The sequence below is a fragment of the Selaginella moellendorffii genome, unplaced genomic scaffold, assembly GCF_000143415.4.
Source record: "Selaginella moellendorffii unplaced genomic scaffold, v1.0 SELMOscaffold_61, whole genome shotgun sequence".
In the NCBI taxonomy this organism is placed as follows: domain Eukaryota; kingdom Viridiplantae; phylum Streptophyta; class Lycopodiopsida; order Selaginellales; family Selaginellaceae; genus Selaginella; species Selaginella moellendorffii.
Window position 1 is genome coordinate 526,554 of NW_003314322.1, and position 18,605 is coordinate 545,158.

The 18,605-nt window shown below is 50.4% G+C and overlaps 8 protein-coding genes, 1 long non-coding RNA gene and 1 other non-coding gene across 13 annotated transcripts; 6 read left to right on the forward strand and 4 right to left on the reverse strand.

Moving 5' to 3' along the window:
- Positions 1-9: 9 nt before the first annotated feature.
- On the forward strand, positions 10-1,196 carry LOC9643891 (mini-ribonuclease 3). Its single transcript, XM_002984091.2, has 6 exons — positions 10-270; positions 331-458; positions 506-595; positions 665-717; positions 775-877; positions 936-1,196. The coding sequence occupies exons 1-6, from the start codon at positions 135-137 to the stop codon at positions 1,095-1,097; spliced, it is 672 nt and encodes a 223-aa protein (XP_002984137.2). The 5' UTR covers positions 10-134; the 3' UTR covers positions 1,098-1,196.
- On the forward strand, positions 1,099-2,190 carry LOC112351394 (U11/U12 small nuclear ribonucleoprotein 25 kDa protein-like). 2 transcript variants are annotated; one of them, XM_024689258.1, is made up of 4 exons: positions 1,099-1,672; positions 1,744-1,846; positions 1,915-2,014; positions 2,072-2,190. In XM_024689258.1, the coding sequence occupies exons 1-4, from the start codon at positions 1,453-1,455 to the stop codon at positions 2,156-2,158; spliced, it is 510 nt and encodes a 169-aa protein (XP_024545026.1). In that variant the 5' UTR covers positions 1,099-1,452; the 3' UTR covers positions 2,159-2,190. The 2 variants fall into 2 exon arrangements, with proteins under 2 accessions (XP_024545026.1, XP_024545025.1); XM_024689257.1 differs by having other exon boundaries at positions 1,105-1,672; positions 1,744-1,849.
- Positions 2,191-2,215: 25 nt separating this feature from the next.
- On the forward strand, positions 2,216-4,290 carry LOC112351384 (histone-lysine N-methyltransferase SETD1B-like). The gene is made up of 2 exons (XM_024689210.1): positions 2,216-2,452; positions 2,518-4,290. Exons 1-2 carry the CDS (start codon positions 2,221-2,223, stop codon positions 4,236-4,238), a joined length of 1,953 nt encoding a protein of 650 aa, XP_024544978.1. The 5' UTR covers positions 2,216-2,220; the 3' UTR covers positions 4,239-4,290.
- On the reverse strand, positions 4,241-4,593 carry LOC112351397. Its single transcript, XR_002994091.1, has 2 exons — positions 4,489-4,593; positions 4,241-4,421 (listed from the first exon to the last, which is right to left on the reverse strand). It is a non-coding gene; the product is annotated as an uncharacterized LOC112351397 (long non-coding RNA).
- On the forward strand, positions 4,417-6,917 carry LOC9644924 (protein-tyrosine sulfotransferase). Its single transcript, XM_002984092.2, has 11 exons — positions 4,417-4,653; positions 4,716-4,899; positions 5,032-5,103; positions 5,171-5,447; positions 5,505-5,648; positions 5,706-5,810; positions 5,866-5,977; positions 6,056-6,144; positions 6,212-6,331; positions 6,381-6,515; positions 6,573-6,917. Exons 1-11 carry the CDS (start codon positions 4,506-4,508, stop codon positions 6,834-6,836), a joined length of 1,650 nt encoding a protein of 549 aa, XP_002984138.2. The 5' UTR covers positions 4,417-4,505; the 3' UTR covers positions 6,837-6,917.
- LOC9644925 lies at positions 6,841-9,190 on the reverse strand. The gene is made up of 3 exons (XM_024689214.1): positions 8,485-9,190; positions 8,143-8,409; positions 6,841-8,051 (listed from the first exon to the last, which is right to left on the reverse strand). Exons 1-3 carry the CDS (start codon positions 8,959-8,961, stop codon positions 6,942-6,944), a joined length of 1,854 nt encoding a protein of 617 aa, XP_024544982.1. The 5' UTR covers positions 8,962-9,190; the 3' UTR covers positions 6,841-6,941.
- Positions 9,191-10,900: 1,710 nt separating this feature from the next.
- On the reverse strand, positions 10,901-11,511 carry LOC9643892. Its single transcript, XM_024689259.1, has 2 exons — positions 11,260-11,511; positions 10,901-11,136 (listed from the first exon to the last, which is right to left on the reverse strand). Exons 1-2 carry the CDS (start codon positions 11,491-11,493, stop codon positions 11,056-11,058), a joined length of 315 nt encoding a protein of 104 aa, XP_024545027.1. The 5' UTR covers positions 11,494-11,511; the 3' UTR covers positions 10,901-11,055.
- A 1,255-nt stretch (positions 11,512-12,766) lies between these two features.
- Positions 12,767-12,839, forward strand: TRNAR-ACG. The gene has a single exon. It is a non-coding gene; the product is annotated as a tRNA-Arg (tRNA).
- Positions 12,840-13,169: 330 nt separating this feature from the next.
- On the forward strand, positions 13,170-14,515 carry LOC9643893 (ATP-dependent Clp protease proteolytic subunit-related protein 2, chloroplastic). 3 transcript variants are annotated; one of them, XM_002984093.2, is made up of 7 exons: positions 13,170-13,237; positions 13,286-13,499; positions 13,576-13,713; positions 13,769-13,885; positions 13,938-14,006; positions 14,068-14,163; positions 14,234-14,515. In XM_002984093.2, exons 1-7 carry the CDS (start codon positions 13,188-13,190, stop codon positions 14,372-14,374), a joined length of 825 nt encoding a protein of 274 aa, XP_002984139.1. In that variant the 5' UTR covers positions 13,170-13,187; the 3' UTR covers positions 14,375-14,515. The 3 variants fall into 3 exon arrangements, with proteins under 3 accessions (XP_002984139.1, XP_024545015.1, XP_024545016.1); XM_024689247.1 differs by having other exon boundaries at positions 13,292-13,499; XM_024689248.1 differs by having other exon boundaries at positions 13,295-13,499.
- A 989-nt stretch (positions 14,516-15,504) lies between these two features.
- Positions 15,505-18,093, reverse strand: LOC9644926 (pentatricopeptide repeat-containing protein At5g27110). Its single transcript, XM_002984208.2, has one exon. The coding sequence runs from the start codon at positions 18,091-18,093 to the stop codon at positions 15,505-15,507; it is 2,589 nt and encodes an 862-aa protein (XP_002984254.2).
- Positions 18,094-18,605: the final 512 nt, after the last annotated feature.

Below are 18,605 nucleotides of genomic sequence, written 5' to 3' on the forward strand. Positions count from 1 at the left end.
GTCCCACACCCTATTTCCCGTGAATCGATCGGGAGAGCAAAGCTTGCCTCCTTTCCAACCGCAAGACGCTAGTCAAGTGGTTGGGACTTCTCACTTTAGGGCTCCTCGGCGCCAGCTAGGGTTTTCTGACCGGCATGGCGGGGATTGGGATCTGCCGCTGGAAATGCGAGGCCTGGCCGTGGATTCAAGGCGCCCGCGAAGTCCAGGCTCCAGCATTGCCTCCACAGAAGCGGCAATTCAGACCCAGGATCGATGTCCGCAAGCTGCTAGGTATTGTATGATCATCGCACCAATGCTTCTAGTTTTTGATCTTTCCCGTGCTGCTGCCAGCCGCAAGAGCTCCGGAGCAAAGCCTAGAGAGTGCTGCTACTCGCGTGCCATCGACGAGCACCATCCAGAATCCCAGAGCGACACACAACGCGGCGGCATTGGCATATTTGGGAGATGCGGTCTACGAGGTATGTTTGTGTGGGGGAAAAATTCGCTCTTTTCATGGACATCGCAGCTCTATGTCCGCAGGCATTTCCTCACACCACCACAATCCATGGACAAATACAATGCTTGTGTCATGGCAGTAGTTTGTTGTGAAGCTCAAGTAAGCTCTATCGCTTTTCTTTCCTATCCTTGGCTTGATGTTCGAAGAAACACCATTGTTGCCTCTCAGGATTCTTTGCTGCAAGAAGTCCTGAAGGGGAAATTCTTGACACAGGAGGAAAGGTAACCGGATATCTTCTTCAAAAGGTGACTTTTTGTAACGTTTTTTCCATCGATCAGGGACGTTGTGAGATGGGGAAAGAATGTTGTAACAGCACACAGCCGTGCTACAAAACGAGCCGGCTCGGCCGTTTACAGTGGAGCCTCTGCCTTGGAGACACTCGTAAGCCTTCTTGCAGAACTGAAGTTCGTCGTTTACCTTTTCCTTTCTTTCCTGTCAGATAGGCTTCCTCTACCTGAGAGATCCCAGCAGATTGGACGAGCTCATGACCAAGCTAGGATTCAACAGAGACCCTGAAGATCTCCCGCAAGGACAACGTACGATGGCGGCGACTGCAGTAAATACTCGAGCATGCAGCATGTCAACGGAGGCCAATGCATGAACTTGTCAAACGGTGGGTGCGTGTTGGGAAGAACAGGCAGTCCGGTGGAACCCATCCCGTAAGACGTGCAGGCCGTAATGAGATCTCGCATTCTTTTTTCTTCGCTCGCCCTTTTACTTGGTACTCTGGCCATTATTGTTTTTACAGTGAGCAGGAGCTAAAAAGATAGAACGGAAGAGGACTCCTGACCTTCCTCCTGCCCGTGGGGTCGACTTCTACAACAATCTCACACAGGTTTCATAGGTTCCTCAATAGTACTGTGGCAGAGAAGGGACATCGTTCTTCCTATCCCTTTCACTCGAGCTACAAGCCGGGGGTATGAGTCCAAATCTGGGAGTGGAGATACAGTGAGAGGATGAAAATCCGATTGAGCTTAGGCGGGAGTAGCAAGCGCTTCACTTACCAGTCCATTTCATCTTCGTCTCGAATCGAAGACGATGAGCCTCTGCTCACTCTCCGCTCCAGCGCTCCTCAGCCGGGAGGACGAATCCAGGGGGAGAAGGAACAGGACGGCGGTGGGATAAGGCCAGGAATGATCAAGTTGCTAGTTTTGAAGCTGGATGGAACATCCTTCGGTAAGCAGTACGCTTGTTCTTCCGCTAGATCCGGCTTCCTCATTTGTTTTTGCGTTGGTTTTCTGGATTAGACGTGAATGTTCCAGTTGCTGCAACAGTCGGGGAGATGAAATCAACACTGGAGAGGACCGTGAACGAGCTGGAGGTGAAAGTGCTGGGCTACTGCGACATTCAGTGGTGACATTCATTCATTCTGGTTTTGCATTGATTGGAGAAAGCATCGCTTTTTTTTCCGCGTGCAGGGAACAAGTCTGGAGTAACTTCTGCCTGTGCTACATGAATCAGAAGCTGCTGGACGACGAAGCATCGTTGCGAGCATTTGGGATCCACGACGATGATCAGGTGAGTTCATTTTGGTGTGAAGTTTCTGAAGTTTCTCTTCTTCTGATGTTTTCGCAGGTAGCGTTTCTTCGCCACTCGACTGATCCTCAAGAGCCACAATCCACGAAGAGGAGAAGCTCTCTTCGCAAATCCAAATTTACTTAGCGAGAAGAATGGAATCCAAAACTATCTCTTTTGAGCATGTATGTTAGATAGTTTGCCCTAGAATGGCAGCGGAAGCGATCGAGGCGATGGAGTCCACGTCCGCGGCAGCATCAGTAGCATTCCAGGTGAGGAGCAGCTGGCAAGCGATCCAGGGGCAAATCGACAGCGTCATGGATGTCATCCTCGATTCCGGTGATCCAAGCGCGGAGTCATCCACCAGCATTGTCGCTGCGGGAGATCTAGACCTGTCCCTGGCGCCGCCTCCAATCAATCCAGGGCCCTGCGAGATCACAGGTAAATCATTTCCTCTTGTCCTGTGTCTGGAGATAGAGCTCTTTTGTTTCTTGGTGATGATCCAGTGGAATTCCAGCATAGGTTGTGCCATGTCCACAGCATTTGCGTCCTCAGCAGCTCGCGGCAGTGTGAGATCTACTCCCAGGCTCAATCCGCCGGAAACTTCGACTACATATGCACTGCTCGCGGCACGCTCCTCAAGGAGGGCTGCTCGTCCGGAGAAACTGGCCAGCTTTACGAGGCAGAGATCGAGCTTGTGAATGCTCATCCGTGGGCGGCTGTGAAGATCAGGTTGCTATCGCTGGAAAATCCATCGCGAGCTAACGTGCGGAAGATCACTGTCCGTGGGAGTGCTGGTGGTGCCCCGCCAACTTTAGCCGCTCGTGAGGATGAACAGGGAAGCTTTAGCAGCAACAGCAGTAACTCCTCTTCGCTCCTCACGATGCTCATGCCAAGCGTCCTACAGGCCGTCCGTGGCATGTCCGATGGAATGGAGACCCGGCGCGCAGCAGCGCGGGTGCCACAGAAGATCGAGGCTGGTCCTAGCAAAGAAGCAGAGCTGTCTCGACAACACGCTGAAACGAGCTTTCGGCTTCAAAGGCTGGAGATGGTCATTGGTCGTATGGAAGCGTTCCTCCAGGGGGCGTTTTCCAAGCTGGATAATCGGATGAGCAGCATGGAGGCACAGATTTCTACGCTTCAACAGCAGCGTCTGGAGTCGCGGGATGTTCCAGCCTCAGAGATGAGGCAGCCATCTCCATCATCAGATGCTAGGCCGGATGTTCCAGTGGACGAAGCTGAGCACTCAAACACTGCCGATCTTCGAGAGGACGAAGGCCTTGATGAGGATGGCGATGGTGACGATGAAGACGACGACGAAGAAGAAGAAGAAGATCAAGAAGAAGAAGACGATAATGATGAATCTTCTCCGAGTCTTGATGGCTCCGGCGAATCCTCCAGCGGAAGTTTAGAAACGGACTCTACCACTGCTCGACGAGGCTCGCTCTCGCTGGAGGACGCGTGGGCTTCGGCGCTGGCAGCGTTCTCGGTGTCAGTTGTTCCTGCCGCACCAGGCCCGGAGGAGAAGTTCGAGGATGCGGTGGCTGAAGTTAATGCAGAGAGGCCAGCCGACTCCAACGGGGACATTGGTGAAGAAAAAGAAGAAAGGAATGGAGAATTGGAGCCAGGAGGAGGTGACGCGACAACGTCAGGTTGGTGGGGAGAATTCATCGAAGTACCAGCAGCACAAGAGCAGCAAAGCGATCACCACAGTAGAGCGGAGGGAGTGGAGGTTTTGGTCGAGCAACAGGGAAAAGAGAATGCACAAGAGCAGCAAAGTCAGCACCACAGTACAGCAGAGGGAGCGGAGGTTTTGATCGAGCAACAGGGAAAAGAGAATGCACAAGAGCAGCAAAGTCAGCACCATAGTACAGCAGAGGGAGTGGAGGTTTTGATCGAGCAACAGGGAAAAGAGAAAAGCGATGGCAATGATCCGGCTCCTGTTGGCATGACTGCGACAGGAGAATCAGCTGGAAGTCGCGAAGTGGATTTGATCGATTTTGACGAGCAGGAGCCGAGGAAGAGCAACTTCAGCTCCGGTGATTGTCCCGGCGGATTCTCCCCGGACTCGCTGCTCATCGATTGTATAGACGGCGTTTACCTGATGGAGCAGAAGAAGATGGTTCCACAGAAAGGTGGCAGTGACGAGAGTGTGGAGGATGGGTTTGATCTCATCGCGTCGCCGCGCAAAGTGGATCCCGAGATTTGCACGGATCTAATGTTTTAACCTTTAGCAAAGATTGATTTTTTATGGGAAATAAAGAAAATGGAAAGGCAAAGGTGGTGGTGATGGTGGAGATTCCGAGAAAGAATAATAAGAGCCGAGAGGATTGTCATCGCATAGTTCAAGGACAGCACGCGACGCCCTTCCTTGGCTGCCAAATTTTCCATCCCCTTCTTAGCAAAGTTTCTGTGCACGCATGGAAAGAAAGCCCAAAAGAGAAAGAGCGCTAAAAACTCCTCTTCCAGATTGTTACCATGATTCGGCGATGATATGATCTGCACAGCACACGCACAGCGCAGCAACGCGGAGGGACTCCGGATGAGGAAGGCGCTCGCTAGCAGCCGCTGGTGGCACTGGCGCTGGCGATCCCTCTCTGCGCTGCTGCTGTGGATGATCATCGTCGCGGCCTCCGGATCCAGTAAGTAGCCAAATGTGCTCACCGAGTGTGGACTCTAGGGTTTTGTTTTTCGTTGCCGACAGGCGAGAATCCATGGGGCGAGCGGGAGCGATGCGAGGCGCTGGTGCGGCGGTGGGCCGGGCAGGAGATTTGGAACATGGAGGAGGAGAGCGGCATGGATTTGGACGGCAGCCGCAAGTGGGAGCTCCAGGATTTGCTCTTCTTTCTCCACGTTCCACGCACTGGAGGCCGCAACTACAACCAGTGGTGAGTGCTGGAAGAAAAAATCCTCTCTTCCTTTGTTTCTTTTCTCGCGTCGCTTCCAATCTCCAACTCGATGCTAGCTCTTTCTCTCCCCTCTCATGCTTGAGTTCTTATTCTTTGGATTTGTTCTTCCAGCTTTCTAAAGAACATGTTCTCCTCAGAAGAGCTATGTCCTCGTTCTTACGACAAGCTTAGAATGGATCTCAGGTACTCGATCTCGTCGTTTGGGGTCCTTCGCTCTTGCGATCATACTCTCATTTTTTTGTGGATCCAGCAAACCAAACTGTAGCTTGCTATCAACTCACGACGACTACAGCATTCTCTCAATGCTTCCCAAGGCAAGGACGTCGACCATCACCAACATTCGCGATCCCATGAACCGAGTTTTGAGCTCGTACGAGTTCTCCGTGGAAGTTGCCGCAAGGTTTCTTAGGCGAACGCGATCTATGCTGAGGAGGATTGGTCCCAAGACTCAAAAGGCAATGAGCACCTTGGACATTTGGCCGTGGAAGTATCTGGTTCCTCTCCTCCAGCGCGACCTCTTCGAGCGGGCAAGCTCTCTCGCTGTCATGCTCCTTCCTTTCTAACAGATCGTTCCTTCTGTGCAGCGAGATTTGAGAGCCGCGCATTTGGTCGAGCAACCACAAAAGCCTGCCAATGTTTACGACGTGCCTGCATTCGTCATGCCTTTGAAGGAGTTTGTGGATCATCCCGCGGTTCATGAATTGGTTCACAACGGACAGACCTTCCAGGTTATATTTCTCTGGAAATCGAAGCGAGAAAAAAAAACGGTTTTGATGTATTGGCAGGTCGCCGGAATCACGAACAACTCGTACCTAAAAGAAGCGAACGATATCCGGTACTGTGTGACGCAGTTCGAGGAGCTTGGCGAGCATGTCCTTCACGTCGCAAAGGTTTGTGACTGATTGATTCTTCAGTTGGTTCACCCGTGAAAAATCTATTTTCCAGAGGCGGCTTAACGGAATGCTATACGTTGGTCTCACTGAAAGACATAAGGAATCAGCGGAGATCCTTGTGCATCTCGTTGGGCGCCAAATTGCGACCAGGAACCTCCACAAAGGTGATAGATATTTCCTTGCTTCGTTTGCTTTCTACTGAAATATCAGGAAAAAAACCACTTCCATATATATAAATGCAGAGACTTCTTCCACAGCAAAACAAACAGCTACATATCCTGACTATGGACTTAACATGAACCTTACTGCAGGAAACGATACCTCCTACGGGGTTTGTAGCCTGTTTCAAGTTGATGACAAAGCCTTCGTTTGACACGGTGCGCGTTCATTGTCGCCAGGACTTCATATCTCACATGGTCACCTCTTACGAGCAGTGCTCATCGTCTCTCAGGAATGCTCAGGTCCAACGCCGGATCATGTCCCTGGAAACGATTGCACCCGTCAACTTCTCCAAGGAGGTACTTGTTGTGCTTGCTTTGAAAGGACTTACTTGGACAGGAACCGCAGGCGAGGAAGACGATTCCAGGTGATACAGTCGCGCGAATACTGCAGCTCAATAGCTTGGACTTCGAGTTGTACCAGCACGCCAAGCAGCTCTTCCAACTGGAACAGGAATTTCTCAAGAACCACGCGGACGAGCTGGTATGAAAATGTTTGCACTCTGCGGGAGGATGATTGGCAATGCTTTTGTCTTGGCAGGAGACGTTTGAGCCCGATGGAAGACATGGATTGGAAGAGCACATTACTTCTTTACACGCAACCGGCATTGTTGGATCGAGAGACGCGGCGGCCTACGTTCTTGAGGAGGACCGCAACAGGCTGGGAGTGACCAGAGACGCGGCAATCTTCATCCTGGGATGTTCTGTAGTGCTAAGCGCTCTTGGCATCTACTCTCTCGTAAATTTTCTGTCCAGGAGTGCAAGAGCAAAATCTAGAGGTGCTACCGCGCTCCAGAGAAAGTGATAAGTAGCCAGTGCAATCCAGTTTTGTAAAAATCTGCTGTTGTAAGTAATGAGATGAAACGCGCATGAAATGGAAGAAGTATACTACTCTCACCTCACGAAATCTTTACATAACTTTCCCGCGAGTTCTGTAAGCCGCTTCCAAGTAGCACGAGTCCTTGTCGTCAAACTTGAGCGACGCGTAGAGCTGGAGAGCGATTATTGTCACTGGAAAGAGCCCGGAATTCCAGAGGATACAGGCTTCACCCGCAGGGATGAGGACGGCTTCGTTCACTTGCAAATACTCCTGAGAAGGAACAATCTGCAAGTGCGCTCCTTTCAACACCACAACGAGAACGTCGCAGTCCGCCTCGTTCTCCGGATCATACGCCTGGCCAGTTCTCAAAACGACAGACCTCGCGTTGATGGCACCCAGACCGCTCACTGGCATCGCAAACACCTGCTTTCCATTGTTGATGCTCTTTCCCACGCCAGAGCTTAACAACGTCGAGCCTTGTTTCCCAGCCCAGCTTATCCGAATGTAATCGACCCCGGCCCCTGATGTTAAAGCATGGAGCTCCGAGCTGGAAAGAAATGCCAGTTCTCCACTCCTGAGCTCTTTCACTTCCCTGTAGGCTCTCCGACTACCAACGTGGTGATAGTTCAACGTTCCTCTCACCACCACCACTACTTGATCGTGTGCCGATGACTTGAAAGCGGCTTCTGTCCCTTTGAATGCTAACATCTCCACTGTGATCCAATCCAGCAGAGGCGAGCGAGCGAACTCGTAAACACCTGAAGCACCTGTAGCCCGTGCCCGTCTTCTCAACACTGTTATGTTGCTACCCGGTAAAATTCCCGGCGGCCTGTACTCCCGTCTTTCAAACAAGTCCTCCTCCTCGAAACTTAGGCGCTCGCTATGTACCAGGCCGTGTCTAACGTCGTTGCGACCGTCCGAGGTCAGGTTATCACCGCTCGTCGAAGTCTCAGAAGCTAGCAAGGTAGAAGGAAGAACTGGCCTGGAAACCAACGCAATGTGGGAGCTGTCAACCTCTTGGTCTCGCAGAGTGCAATTGGCAGGCACAAACTGAAGTAACAGCGACGCCTGGAGAGCCTCGGTTGGATTCGAGGTGCCATACAGCAGTCTGCCGTTTATAAAATAGGCTCCGCCTGGCTCCAAGTCGATGTCTTGCACAGCCGCTCCCTCCACTTTGTCAGCGAGATACATGAGTACCACCTAGATTTGTCACAAACAATAGAAAAAAACATGGAGCTGCACATTAAAAACTCGAAGAGAGGAAAAAGAAAGTATTGTCAGGTCAACTTACGGATTCCAATTGCTGTCGGAGCTGAGGACTTTCGCCGCCGTAGAATCTCCGCGCGGCTTTTATCTGGTTCGCGAGCTTGATGGCCATTTTTCTGGTCATCGTGTGGGAATTCTGGACGAGACGTGCGCCGCTGTTAAGGAGCACGTCCACTGTCTCACATTGGAAGCCCTCGAACTTGAGCTTGAGAGCTTGCTGGGACTTTGGAGGGGCGTTCCAAACTGTGAGCCCAAAGAGGAGCACCGGATGCCCGAGGATAGCCTCCACAGCCTACCAAGCCACACACAAGTAACGCATGAGTTTGAAGAACACACTCCCAAATGGCCCAAAAGAAAGAAAGCATACCTCTACGATGGATTTGTCTCTGCCAAGCTTGAAGCAATCTTCCAGCCACAAAAAGCACGCTCTATCGGAAGGACCCTCAAAGCCCGCACGAATCATTTGCTCGCCCAAGCGCGGCCTCAGCTCCTCCCAATCACGCGCAATTTTTAGAAGGAGCTCTCCAATTTGTGCGTGCTTGAGAATCGAGAATGGGCCTGCCAAGCCATTCGCGGAGTAATCGGCCGCCGAGAGCTGGGGTTGCCATCGCAGATTCCCAACAGCGAAGGATTCGTTTTTGGAGGAATATCGGATGAAGGGAGCCCCGTTGCCAAATGCATCATCAATCTTTCCAGCCTCCTCTCGATCTGTGGAAACCCGAGCTTGTCCATCTCGAATCGACACGGAGTACCATGCCTTGGCCGCCAAGATCAGCAGCAAACAGAAGCACGCCGCCCCGATCGCGAATCCTCCTTTCCTGTGCGCCCTCCATTTCCCTGGCATTCTTGGAGCAGCGCCAAAGAGTGCGCGATCAACAACACCCTAAGATCTCCCAGATCGATGCCATACGCTGACGATCACGCCAAGAAGCAGCAAGGGAACGATAGCAACAGCGCTGCCGGCTCCATAATACGCACGATCGGCGTCCACTTCGTGTGGAAGTGGAAATCCCCCGAGCGTCGCCATCGCCGCGCCTTCTCTCCCCTCATCAAGATTGCATGAATGCAACGGAATAGCACTCCCACACACAAAACAAGTGTCGTTAGCCTAGCTATACCAATCCAGGGTTCGAATCCTGGCATTGGCACGGAGAACCCTAAAATCCGGTACTATGAATGCCAGGGGCATTTCGATCTCTCTCCCCCCAGATCGCGGCCACAGCATCGATTCCTCTGAGCAGCTCCCTCGTCGACGATCTCCTGCGGCAGCGGACGATCGACGCAGCCGCGTGCGTGGAGCTGCTACGTTCTTGCGGTGAGGCCAGAGATGTCTCTCATCGCCGCTCGTGGCCACTGGTGCCACAGTTTCCTGAGCGATCAGATGTATGTCTGCTGTGGAAGCCTGGTCGATGCAAGAGATTTGCTGCCGGGGCTGGGGCTCCTCTCGGATGATCAAGGTCTTGTCCATCGATGGCAAGCGCTGCCGAGGCATTCCATCTTCGTCCGGAGCATTCGTCACGGTTCTGAGCGCTTATTCTTCCTTGGAGGAGCGCTTCATGGTCCGGGGGCTTATCGGCGAGGGTGGATTGGAATCTGGGCTCTTATTTCCCAATGCGGTGATCAATTTCCTACGATTGATCGAATCCAAGTTTTTGACACACTCCATTAGAGATGGAAGGGAATGGAAACATACGTTCTTCTATGGAGGTGTAGGTCTAAACTCCTTTTGAGCTTGTGAAGGGGATGGAATCTGTGGCAGTTTTCTTCTTCCAGCACTGTCCATGGATTGTCCAATTCCATCAAATATTGCTGCATTGCATTGCGATGTGATATCATTCCAAAGCTTCATGAAACATTTTTAGTGTTTTACAATGTGAGGTGACTAATTAAGTCAACAAAGCTGTTGACTTTAGTTTTATTCAACGCGCCAACTACTTCACTCGCTAGTTAAAAAAAGACGATCAGCGACCTGTACAGGATGAAGTTTGTGGATGCTCGGGGATTACGGCCTCGGCCTCGCCCAGGAGGAGGTCGTTCCGGTCGAAATTCTCGGTAAGTCTGGGCAAAGAAAATTTCCATCAGGACATTTTCTCGATATGAATGATATATCCTACCTGAAGAAGGAACCTGGATTTGAATTTCAGGGTGGGAGCATCAAATTCTGCAGTCCGTTGGGAGAAAACTGATGAACAATTCTTCCTGGTACCTTGTTCTTCATGACAAGGAGCTCCATGTATGCCACCGACCAAAAGAAACCCGAGTATGGAAGACACAAAAAACATTCTAGCGAGTGCCATCTCTTGCTAACAAATTTGAGACACTTTTCATGGCAGACCTTTCAACTTATAGCTTTCACAAAGTCCAAGTCAAGGATCTCGTCTCGTTTGTCAAGTTAGTATATAAAGCCCAAAAACTCGTATTAAGCGCAAGCTCTCAATAGCGTAGTGGATCAGCGCATCAGACTTCGGATCTGAAGGTTGTGGGTCGAATTCCACCGTGGTCGTGTTTTGTCAGTAACTCAAATAGTTCAAATCAAGTCGAACAAGTTGCTAATAATTGAGTACTCCCAGCGAGACAATATCGCTGATACTATATTTTCACCATGATGAGAGGAAGACCGTAGCCGGCGATACGATGGCGACAATCGAAACCGGAAGCGCTGGAGAATGGTGGCAAGGCGATCTTGGCTTCGATGAGTGCAAAGGCTTGGCCAACACACGCGCGGGGGTCAAGCGACAAGGCCAGGAACGCGTTCGAGTGCTTGCACGCTCCATCCTTGAAGCGCTCCGGATTGAAGTCGTGGGTGTCGTGATGACTGGAATGGAGACCGCAGTTCCCTTTGGGACGAGGATGCGAAGATGAACACCACCCACCGGTGGTTGGAGAGTTTCGTGGAGATCTATACAAGAATCTTGAAACTTCAAAGCAACGCAAAACCTTACCAGCTTAAGCTTGCTGATTGAATTGGCTTCTGGAGTGGCACCGTTGCAGACTTCCTGAGCTTCGACGCAAGCGCGCTCTGCCATTCCAAAACCAACAGCACAGCATTGACCAGGTGAGGAGACTACGTCGTCTTGTGGCCAGCAAAGAAAGTCTTGCACTCCTCCATCACGGGGAGAGAACGAAGAAAGAAAAACTTTACCGTATTCCTTGGACCACTGGTGGCATCACATGCTCCACAATGTCGTGATTCAAGCCTGTCATGTCCCGCTCCTTGGCACTGTCTCTCATCTTCATCCCCTTGCCGAAAGTCCTTGACGGCCCCTGGATTCTGGCTTCGAATCCTTGCGTCGAGCGATCTTGGCTCCAGCCAAAACCTGGTTATGATCGATCGCCATAGCTTCGCAACCAGTGTTAGCGCAGCGTGCCCGTCCATATCGTGGAATGCCTGCCGGCCCATTGGATCGCACAATATATTGTACAGGAACTTTCATAGAAACCCCCAAAGTTTTTCTAGAAAATCAGAACGATTCCTCGGGTTTTTTGTGAATGAAATTTTATTTTGTGAATTGATTTAGCATACTGGTAATTTCTTTTTCTTGCACATAACAAGATGGAGGGGGAGGAGCATCAATTGTTGCTGTATTACATTCCATCGCATCTTTGGTGGGATTATTGCTTTGAGGGGCGAGGTAAAACACACCATGGTCGCCTTGGAACAATGGGAGTGGTCACCGTTATCAGGGATTTCCGCCTCGGGGAGGAGGAGAGCGTTTTGGTCGAAATTCTCGGTATGCTGGTGGGGACAATTCTCGTTGTGAATCATATCCTACCTGAAGAAGGAACCTTGACTTGAATTTCATGGTTGGAGCATCAAATTCTGCAGTCCATTATTTAGAGAAAACTGATGAAAAATTCTTCCTCGTACCTTGTTCTTCATGAAAAGGAGCTCCATGTATACCACCGATCAAAAGAAATCCGAGTATGCAGGACACAAAAAAAATTCTTACGAGTGTCATCTCTTGCTACTTCGAACATTTGAGACCTCCATTCAAGTTTTTCAAAGCAGACTCAGAAGGTCCAAGTCAAGTATCTCGTCTCGTTCAAGCTGGCAAATAAAGACCAAAAGTTTGAAACCACGGGCGGGCTTTTGGTTTATTTATGGGCACTGTTTGCTTGCGATCATCGAGATTCTGGATATTAACGAGGTCCGCTAAAAAAGAGAGTTTTGAGTTTAAGGTTTACTCTGAAAAGGCTCCTTAAATCCACACCTTTTTCCGTGGTTATATAAGCTTGCCACAGCTGCGAGTCATATTGTGGGTATGGAGCAAGAGAATTGGAAGGTTTTGCCAACACCGGAGCAAATTATGGAGAGGCGGCGCCTTTGGATACAGCGAAACCGAGCTGACTATTTGGAAGAGATTGGCGGGGAAACAGAGAACGACGATGTGAAGCTGGAGAAACATTCTCCCGTGGCTTCAAACTCCTCTAAGAGAATTGACGAGGAAAAAGAAGATGCTTGTCTAGAAGGCCACAACAGTAGTAGTAACAGACTTCTTTGGTGGTTTTGTGATTCTTTGTTTTATCCTATATAGTTTGTATTTGTTTTCTTGGAAACAAATGTTAAAAGGAATATAAAGTTTTCTTACTCCCAGAGATAATTCCAACTTGTAAAAGGTGCTTAGGAACAAACATGTTTCATATCTAATGATCTCATGGCCCAATGGACAAGGCGCTGGTCTACGGAACCAGAGATTCTGGGTTCGATCCCCAGTGAGGTCGGGTCGTTAAAGATGAATCTTTGATCATGCATTCGTGGATAGCAGTAACAAACACGACCAAGGAAAACCAAGCAATGGCATTGACGAGCGCAGTATTCCTTTTAGTTTTGATCAGTGGTCCACATTATACTTGTGCTTCTTTCCATTCACAAGGTATTGAAATTATTTGATCTTTCTTACCTTCTTCTTCCTCAAAACTGCGATGGAATGTCCTCCACTGCCCGGCTATCAGACCCCAGCCATCAACTCGCCCTCCGCGCGGGGTCAATCCATAGTAAAACTCTTTCACCTTGTGTATTAGTAAAATGCAATTTGAAACTAAAAATTCTACCTTAGGGTTTTTGCGGCAATGGCAGTGATGAATGCCGCGGCGTCGTCTCCGTGCTGCTTCAATCCCAGGTGAGAGCTGGATTAGGAATGTAAGTGAATTCGCATCGGCTGTGGCAGGAGCAGCAGCTGCGAGAAATCGGCAGCGCTATTTTCCAGCCAGTGGCGCCAGGACGAATCTGGGTTCTGCGTCTCCAGGAGTGCGAATGCGAGGCCGCGCCGAGCAGGGATTTGCCGTGCGCAAGTAACGATGATGCCAATCGGCACTCCCAAAGTGCCTTACAGAACTCCCGGCGAGGGAACCTGGCAGTTCGTGGATATTTGGAATGTGCTGGTATGCTACTTCGTCTCGTTTTCTTCTTCTTTTGCTTGTCTAGAGTTTGTGCCACTCCGTGACTTCTTTGCTCCAGTATCGAGAGAGAATCATTTTTATCGGGCAACACATTGACGAGGAGTTTGGCAATCAAGTGCTCGCCACTATGCTCTACTTGGACAGCGTTGATTCCAGCAAAGATCTCCATTTCTACATGAGTTGTCCTGGTGGAGACGTAAGCTTCTCGCTTTTCATGAACCTTTCATCTTTTCACTAGTTTCATTTGCCAGCTAACTCCTTCCATGGCCATATACGACACAATGGGAAGCGTGAAAAGCCGGATGGGAACGATGGCACTCGGCTATGCGTATAACATCGCTGGATTCTTACTTGCGGCTGGAGAAAAGGTTGAGTTTCTTCTGATTTCTTTCAACGCCATAAATTCCGTGCCTTGACCAGGGAATGCGAACCTCCATGCCTCTGACGAGAATTGCTATACAACCGCCTCAAGGAGCTGCTCGTGGAAAAGTGAGAGCCTTTGCATTGATCATCCAATTGTCGTTTTAGATCTGAGCGTTGTTTTCTGCAGGCAGCCGACATTCAAAACGAGGCTAAAGAACTATCTCGAGTTCGAGATTATCTCTTCAAGCAACTGGCTGTGAAAACTGGGCATCCAGAAGAAAAGGTAATCTGAGAAGCATAGCATTTACGCAGCCACGCATTTGTCTGATGCTTGTATCGAAATGCTGTTGCAGATTCACAAAGACTTTAGCAGGATAAAAAGGTTTTCTGCGCAAGAGGCTCTAGACTATGGCCTGATTGACAAAATCATAAGGCCTCCCACGGTCAAACCAGATGCAAGCTCCAAGGGCGAGGCCGGTCGTGGCATCGGCTGAAAGCTTGATGATTATCTTTTTCATTTCATGTTGCATACGTGGCAGCTGGCTCAATTGACGTATTGTGCGCGTTTAAACTTCGCCTTAATCAAACGTGGAAAATGCGAGGAGTGGACTTTCACTCTGTATAGACGGCAGAAACTCTGTTTCCATGACATCATATTGACTTGCATGCTCTGAATAAAATGTGGAGAGCACAAGGCGCAATTCACCCAGCGAATGGCATTCATAAGAATGATAATGGTTTACCTTTTGATCGGATTTTTCTTCATCTATGACGCTTCTCAAGGTTCGCTAGGTGATTTCTTTGTTAGTCCTGTGAAATCAAGTGAAATGGCAGCTACTCATGACAGTTCGGTGATGAGACGCAATTACCCACAGTTTCGACCACCCTGGCACGTCACTAGCCCACCGCACGGGATCAATCCATAGTAGCACGAGAATGAAATGTATACCGTAGCTAAAGGCCATCCCATATGAGTGTGGACTCTTTGATCTCGTTTTATTTGAAGGTGCAATTTTCATAGCTGAAAATATGCTCTACAAACTGAAGTCTTAGCTTTGATTTTGGAGTGAAACAATTTGTGATAGATTTGAAAATGTTAGAAACAGTTTTAGACGACCTGATCATTTAATATTTCTTGAACATTAGACTCCAGACTCATGACCTCTGCTCCTGGGCTCTTGGACTATATGTAACTTATACTTCTCCCTGATGGCGTTTTAAACCCAGATTGAAACTATCACTTTCACTGTACTCCCAGCTTTGGCTGGCGAGTTAGACTTTCTTGAAGTTTTGACTTGCAATGTTCCAACTGGGGAGCAAACCACAGAAGAAATGAAATTAGCCAGAGATTTTGGTGTTTCTTGTAATGGGATTGATTGTATTTGTTAGTGGTGAAAATTTTGTTAAAATCCTTTTTTAACAAAAAAAACCTATATCTGCTTGAAGATAATTTAAAACTAAAAACCTGACGATGATTTTGAACTGCGAATCAGACAATTCTAATCGCATATTTCTTGTGCTTTCCAGGAAACTAGTCCATCACGAATTTTGATCCCCCACGATCCATATTATATTAAACAAATTGTTGAACATTTTGCAGAAAAGCCTAGTGATTTTGATATGGTTACGCTGATCTTGTGGCCGCGTCGCAAGGCTTCCATACAGTGTACGTATTCGAGAGTTGCACGTAACTTGCAGCATTTTCTGGTTCTAGCTCGATCAACCTCTGTGCTGCATGTTTTGCAACTTTGACATTGCCATGAACTCTGGAAGAACCAAGCAGAGAACTCCATAGCACCGAGTCTGGCTGCACGGTCATCTTCTTGACGAGGGCCTCCGCTTCGTTCAGCCAACCCGATCGTCCCAAGAGATCAATAAGGCAGCCATAGTGCTCAATACCAGCGGCCAGACCAAGCTCCTGAGTCATGGCTATGAAGAAGTAGCAAGCGTCCTCTACAATGCCCGCATGGCTGCACGCCGAGAGCACATTTATGAAAGTCACTTCATCCGGCTTGACGCCTTCCTGTTGCATCCTCTCGAAGATCTTCCGGGCATGCTCCATCTCCCCGTGCTGAGCGTATCCAGTTATTACGGCCGTCCAGGAGTTCACCATGGTCTTGTCGTCCATGGCTTCGAAGATCCGCCGTGCAAGCTTGAGGCTCCCACACTTGCCATAGAAGTTGATGAGAGAGCTCTGGACGAGGGGGGTCGAGGAGCAGCCAGCTTCGGCGATGGTGGCGTGAATTGCCTTTCCAACAGGCAGAGTTGCAAGGCTCGAGCAGGAAGTGAGAGCCGCGACGAAGGTGGTGGGGCTTGGCTTCATGCCTTCGAGGAGGATCCGGTGGTAAAGCTCGAGAGATTTTCTCCACAGGCCGAGCTGGGAGTATGCTGACACCATTACCGTCCCGGCTATCACGTCCCAGCAATCATCCAGCTCCTCGAATGTCTTCTCGACGTCTTGCAAGCTCCCGGACTTCCCAAACAGGTTGAGCAACGCGTTCTTCACGGCAAAGTCCGGCTCGTGTCCACTTTGAGCCACCAAGGAGCGAACCAGTGCTACTTCCTCGGCTGGCAGAGCTTGCGAATTTGCGCAGGCGTTGAGAACCGTGACGAGCGTGACTTTGTTCGGTTTGGTACCATCCAGCAGCATCTGCTTGAAGAGATGCAATGCTGCTCTCGAGTTTCCAGCGTCGGAGTATCCTCCGATGATAGCAGTCCAGAGAACGACGCCCCTCCGCGAGTGCTTGGCAAAGATCCTGTGAGCTTCTTCCAGCCCTCCACACTTGCAGTACATATCAACGAGAGCGCTGACGACGACATCAGTGGATTCGTAACCGGTTCCAACGAGGTTGGCATGAATCATCCGTCCTCGCTCCAAGAAACTCTCGCTGCAAGCGTTGAGAACCGTGGTAAAGGTGACGTTCGTGGGACGCAAGCCTTCCAGCTGCATCCGGTGGTACAACTCAAAGGCAAGGTCGCAGTAGCCATTGACAGAGTACGCTGCGATCAAGCTGTTCCAGGATACAACATCCTTGCGCGGCATCGTCTCGAAAGTCGTCCTGGCATCGCCCAAGCTCGCGCACCTCCCATACATGCTGACCAGGGCGTTCCGGACTTGAGCTTCGTTCTCCCGGCTGCCGCTCGTCGCGAAGCTCTCCTCAACGTTGGAGTGGATCAGCCTCGCGGTGTACAAGTCGACTGGTCCCGTGCAAGCGTTCATGATTGAGAGAAAGGCAACGTCGTTTGGAAGCTGGCCATCGAGCTGCATTCTCCGGTAGAGCCGAAGAGCTTCCGAGTTGAGCCCCGCGAGCGTGTACCCGGAGATGATGGCGTTCCAGGAGATCACGTCTTTTGAGGCGCACGAATCCTCGAACACGCTCCTGGCGGTGGTAAGTTGGCCTCCGTTTCCATACATGCTCACCAATGCGTTGCAAACAACAGTCTCGCAGGACACTCCCAGGCTGACGATCCTCTCGTGCATCTCCTTGACGATGCTGCTGGCGATGGTGGCCGGATCGCTGCACGCGTTGAGGATGGTGACGAGAGTGAAGGCGTCGGGTTTCATCCCCTCGAGCTCCATCCGCCGGTAGACCCCGAGAGCTTCCGTGAAGCCCGAGCAAGACGCATAGGCGGCGATGAGAGTGTTCCAGGAGATCACGTCGGGCTGCCAGAGGCTCGCGAAGGCCACGCAAGCGTCGTCGAGGCACCCACACTTTGCGTAGAGATCCACAAGCGAGTTCCCCACCCGTGGGATGGCGTCGAATCCTTTCTCTAGCACGTAAGTGTGCATCTCTCTCCCTTGATCAAGAGCTCTAAACTTCGCGCAGCAGTTGAGCAGGGTGACGAAGGTGATGCTGTCCGCGAAAACTCCCTGGAGCAGCATCTCTCGAAACACTAGGAGTGCTGGTTGCAAATGCCCTTTCTGTGCAAATGCTGCTATCAGCCTTGTCCAAGTGATCACGTCTCTCTCGTGGAGCCGCGAGAAGAGATTCCATGCGTCCCAGACACTGCCACAGCTGAGGTACCTGTGGACGATGGCGCTGCTCAGAAAGAGATCGTCGCCAAGCCCGTGCTCGACAATCCTGGTGTGAACTTCCAGCACGGATTTCTTGGAGGTGCATTCCTTGATTGCTGTGGCGAGCGACTTTGCGTCCAGGGAGAGAGAAGAAGTTGCCAGGCAGCGCGTGCCAATCTCAGTCGTCGTCGCGATCATCGCCGGGCAGCGACGACGCATTCTTCGCTCCTTTGCCTGCCATGCTCCCTCCCTCTCTTTAGGGCGCGGTGCTCCAGAGATTTGGGAAGTATCGTCTTGGGTCGCCTTGGATTCCCCTGGAGAGAGCCATGAGTAGTTGCATTGATCCCTCCAACGCGCGGGGAGGTCTTCCCGGAGGTCACCCTCTAGATCTACACCCGGCTGATGGCTTTTTCGGGCACCAGGATCCACGAGTAAATCTCTGGAAGGACCAAGTCATTCCTTTCAAAGAACATACATAGATTCCATTGATAACTACTTATATAAGAGGCCCTTTAATCTAGGGTTTGGATGGCGGAGGGTTCTCCAAGAACGCACAGCGTGAGCAATGAGATTGAGTGCTACCATGCACTTGCTGTTATTGGCTGCCCCGAGGTCATGCTTGTGGTGGAGGGGATACTCATCTTAGAGGCAGAGTACAACCAGGTGTTTGGGGAGACGCACAAAAGTGTGCCGCATCCAGAGGATGTAGA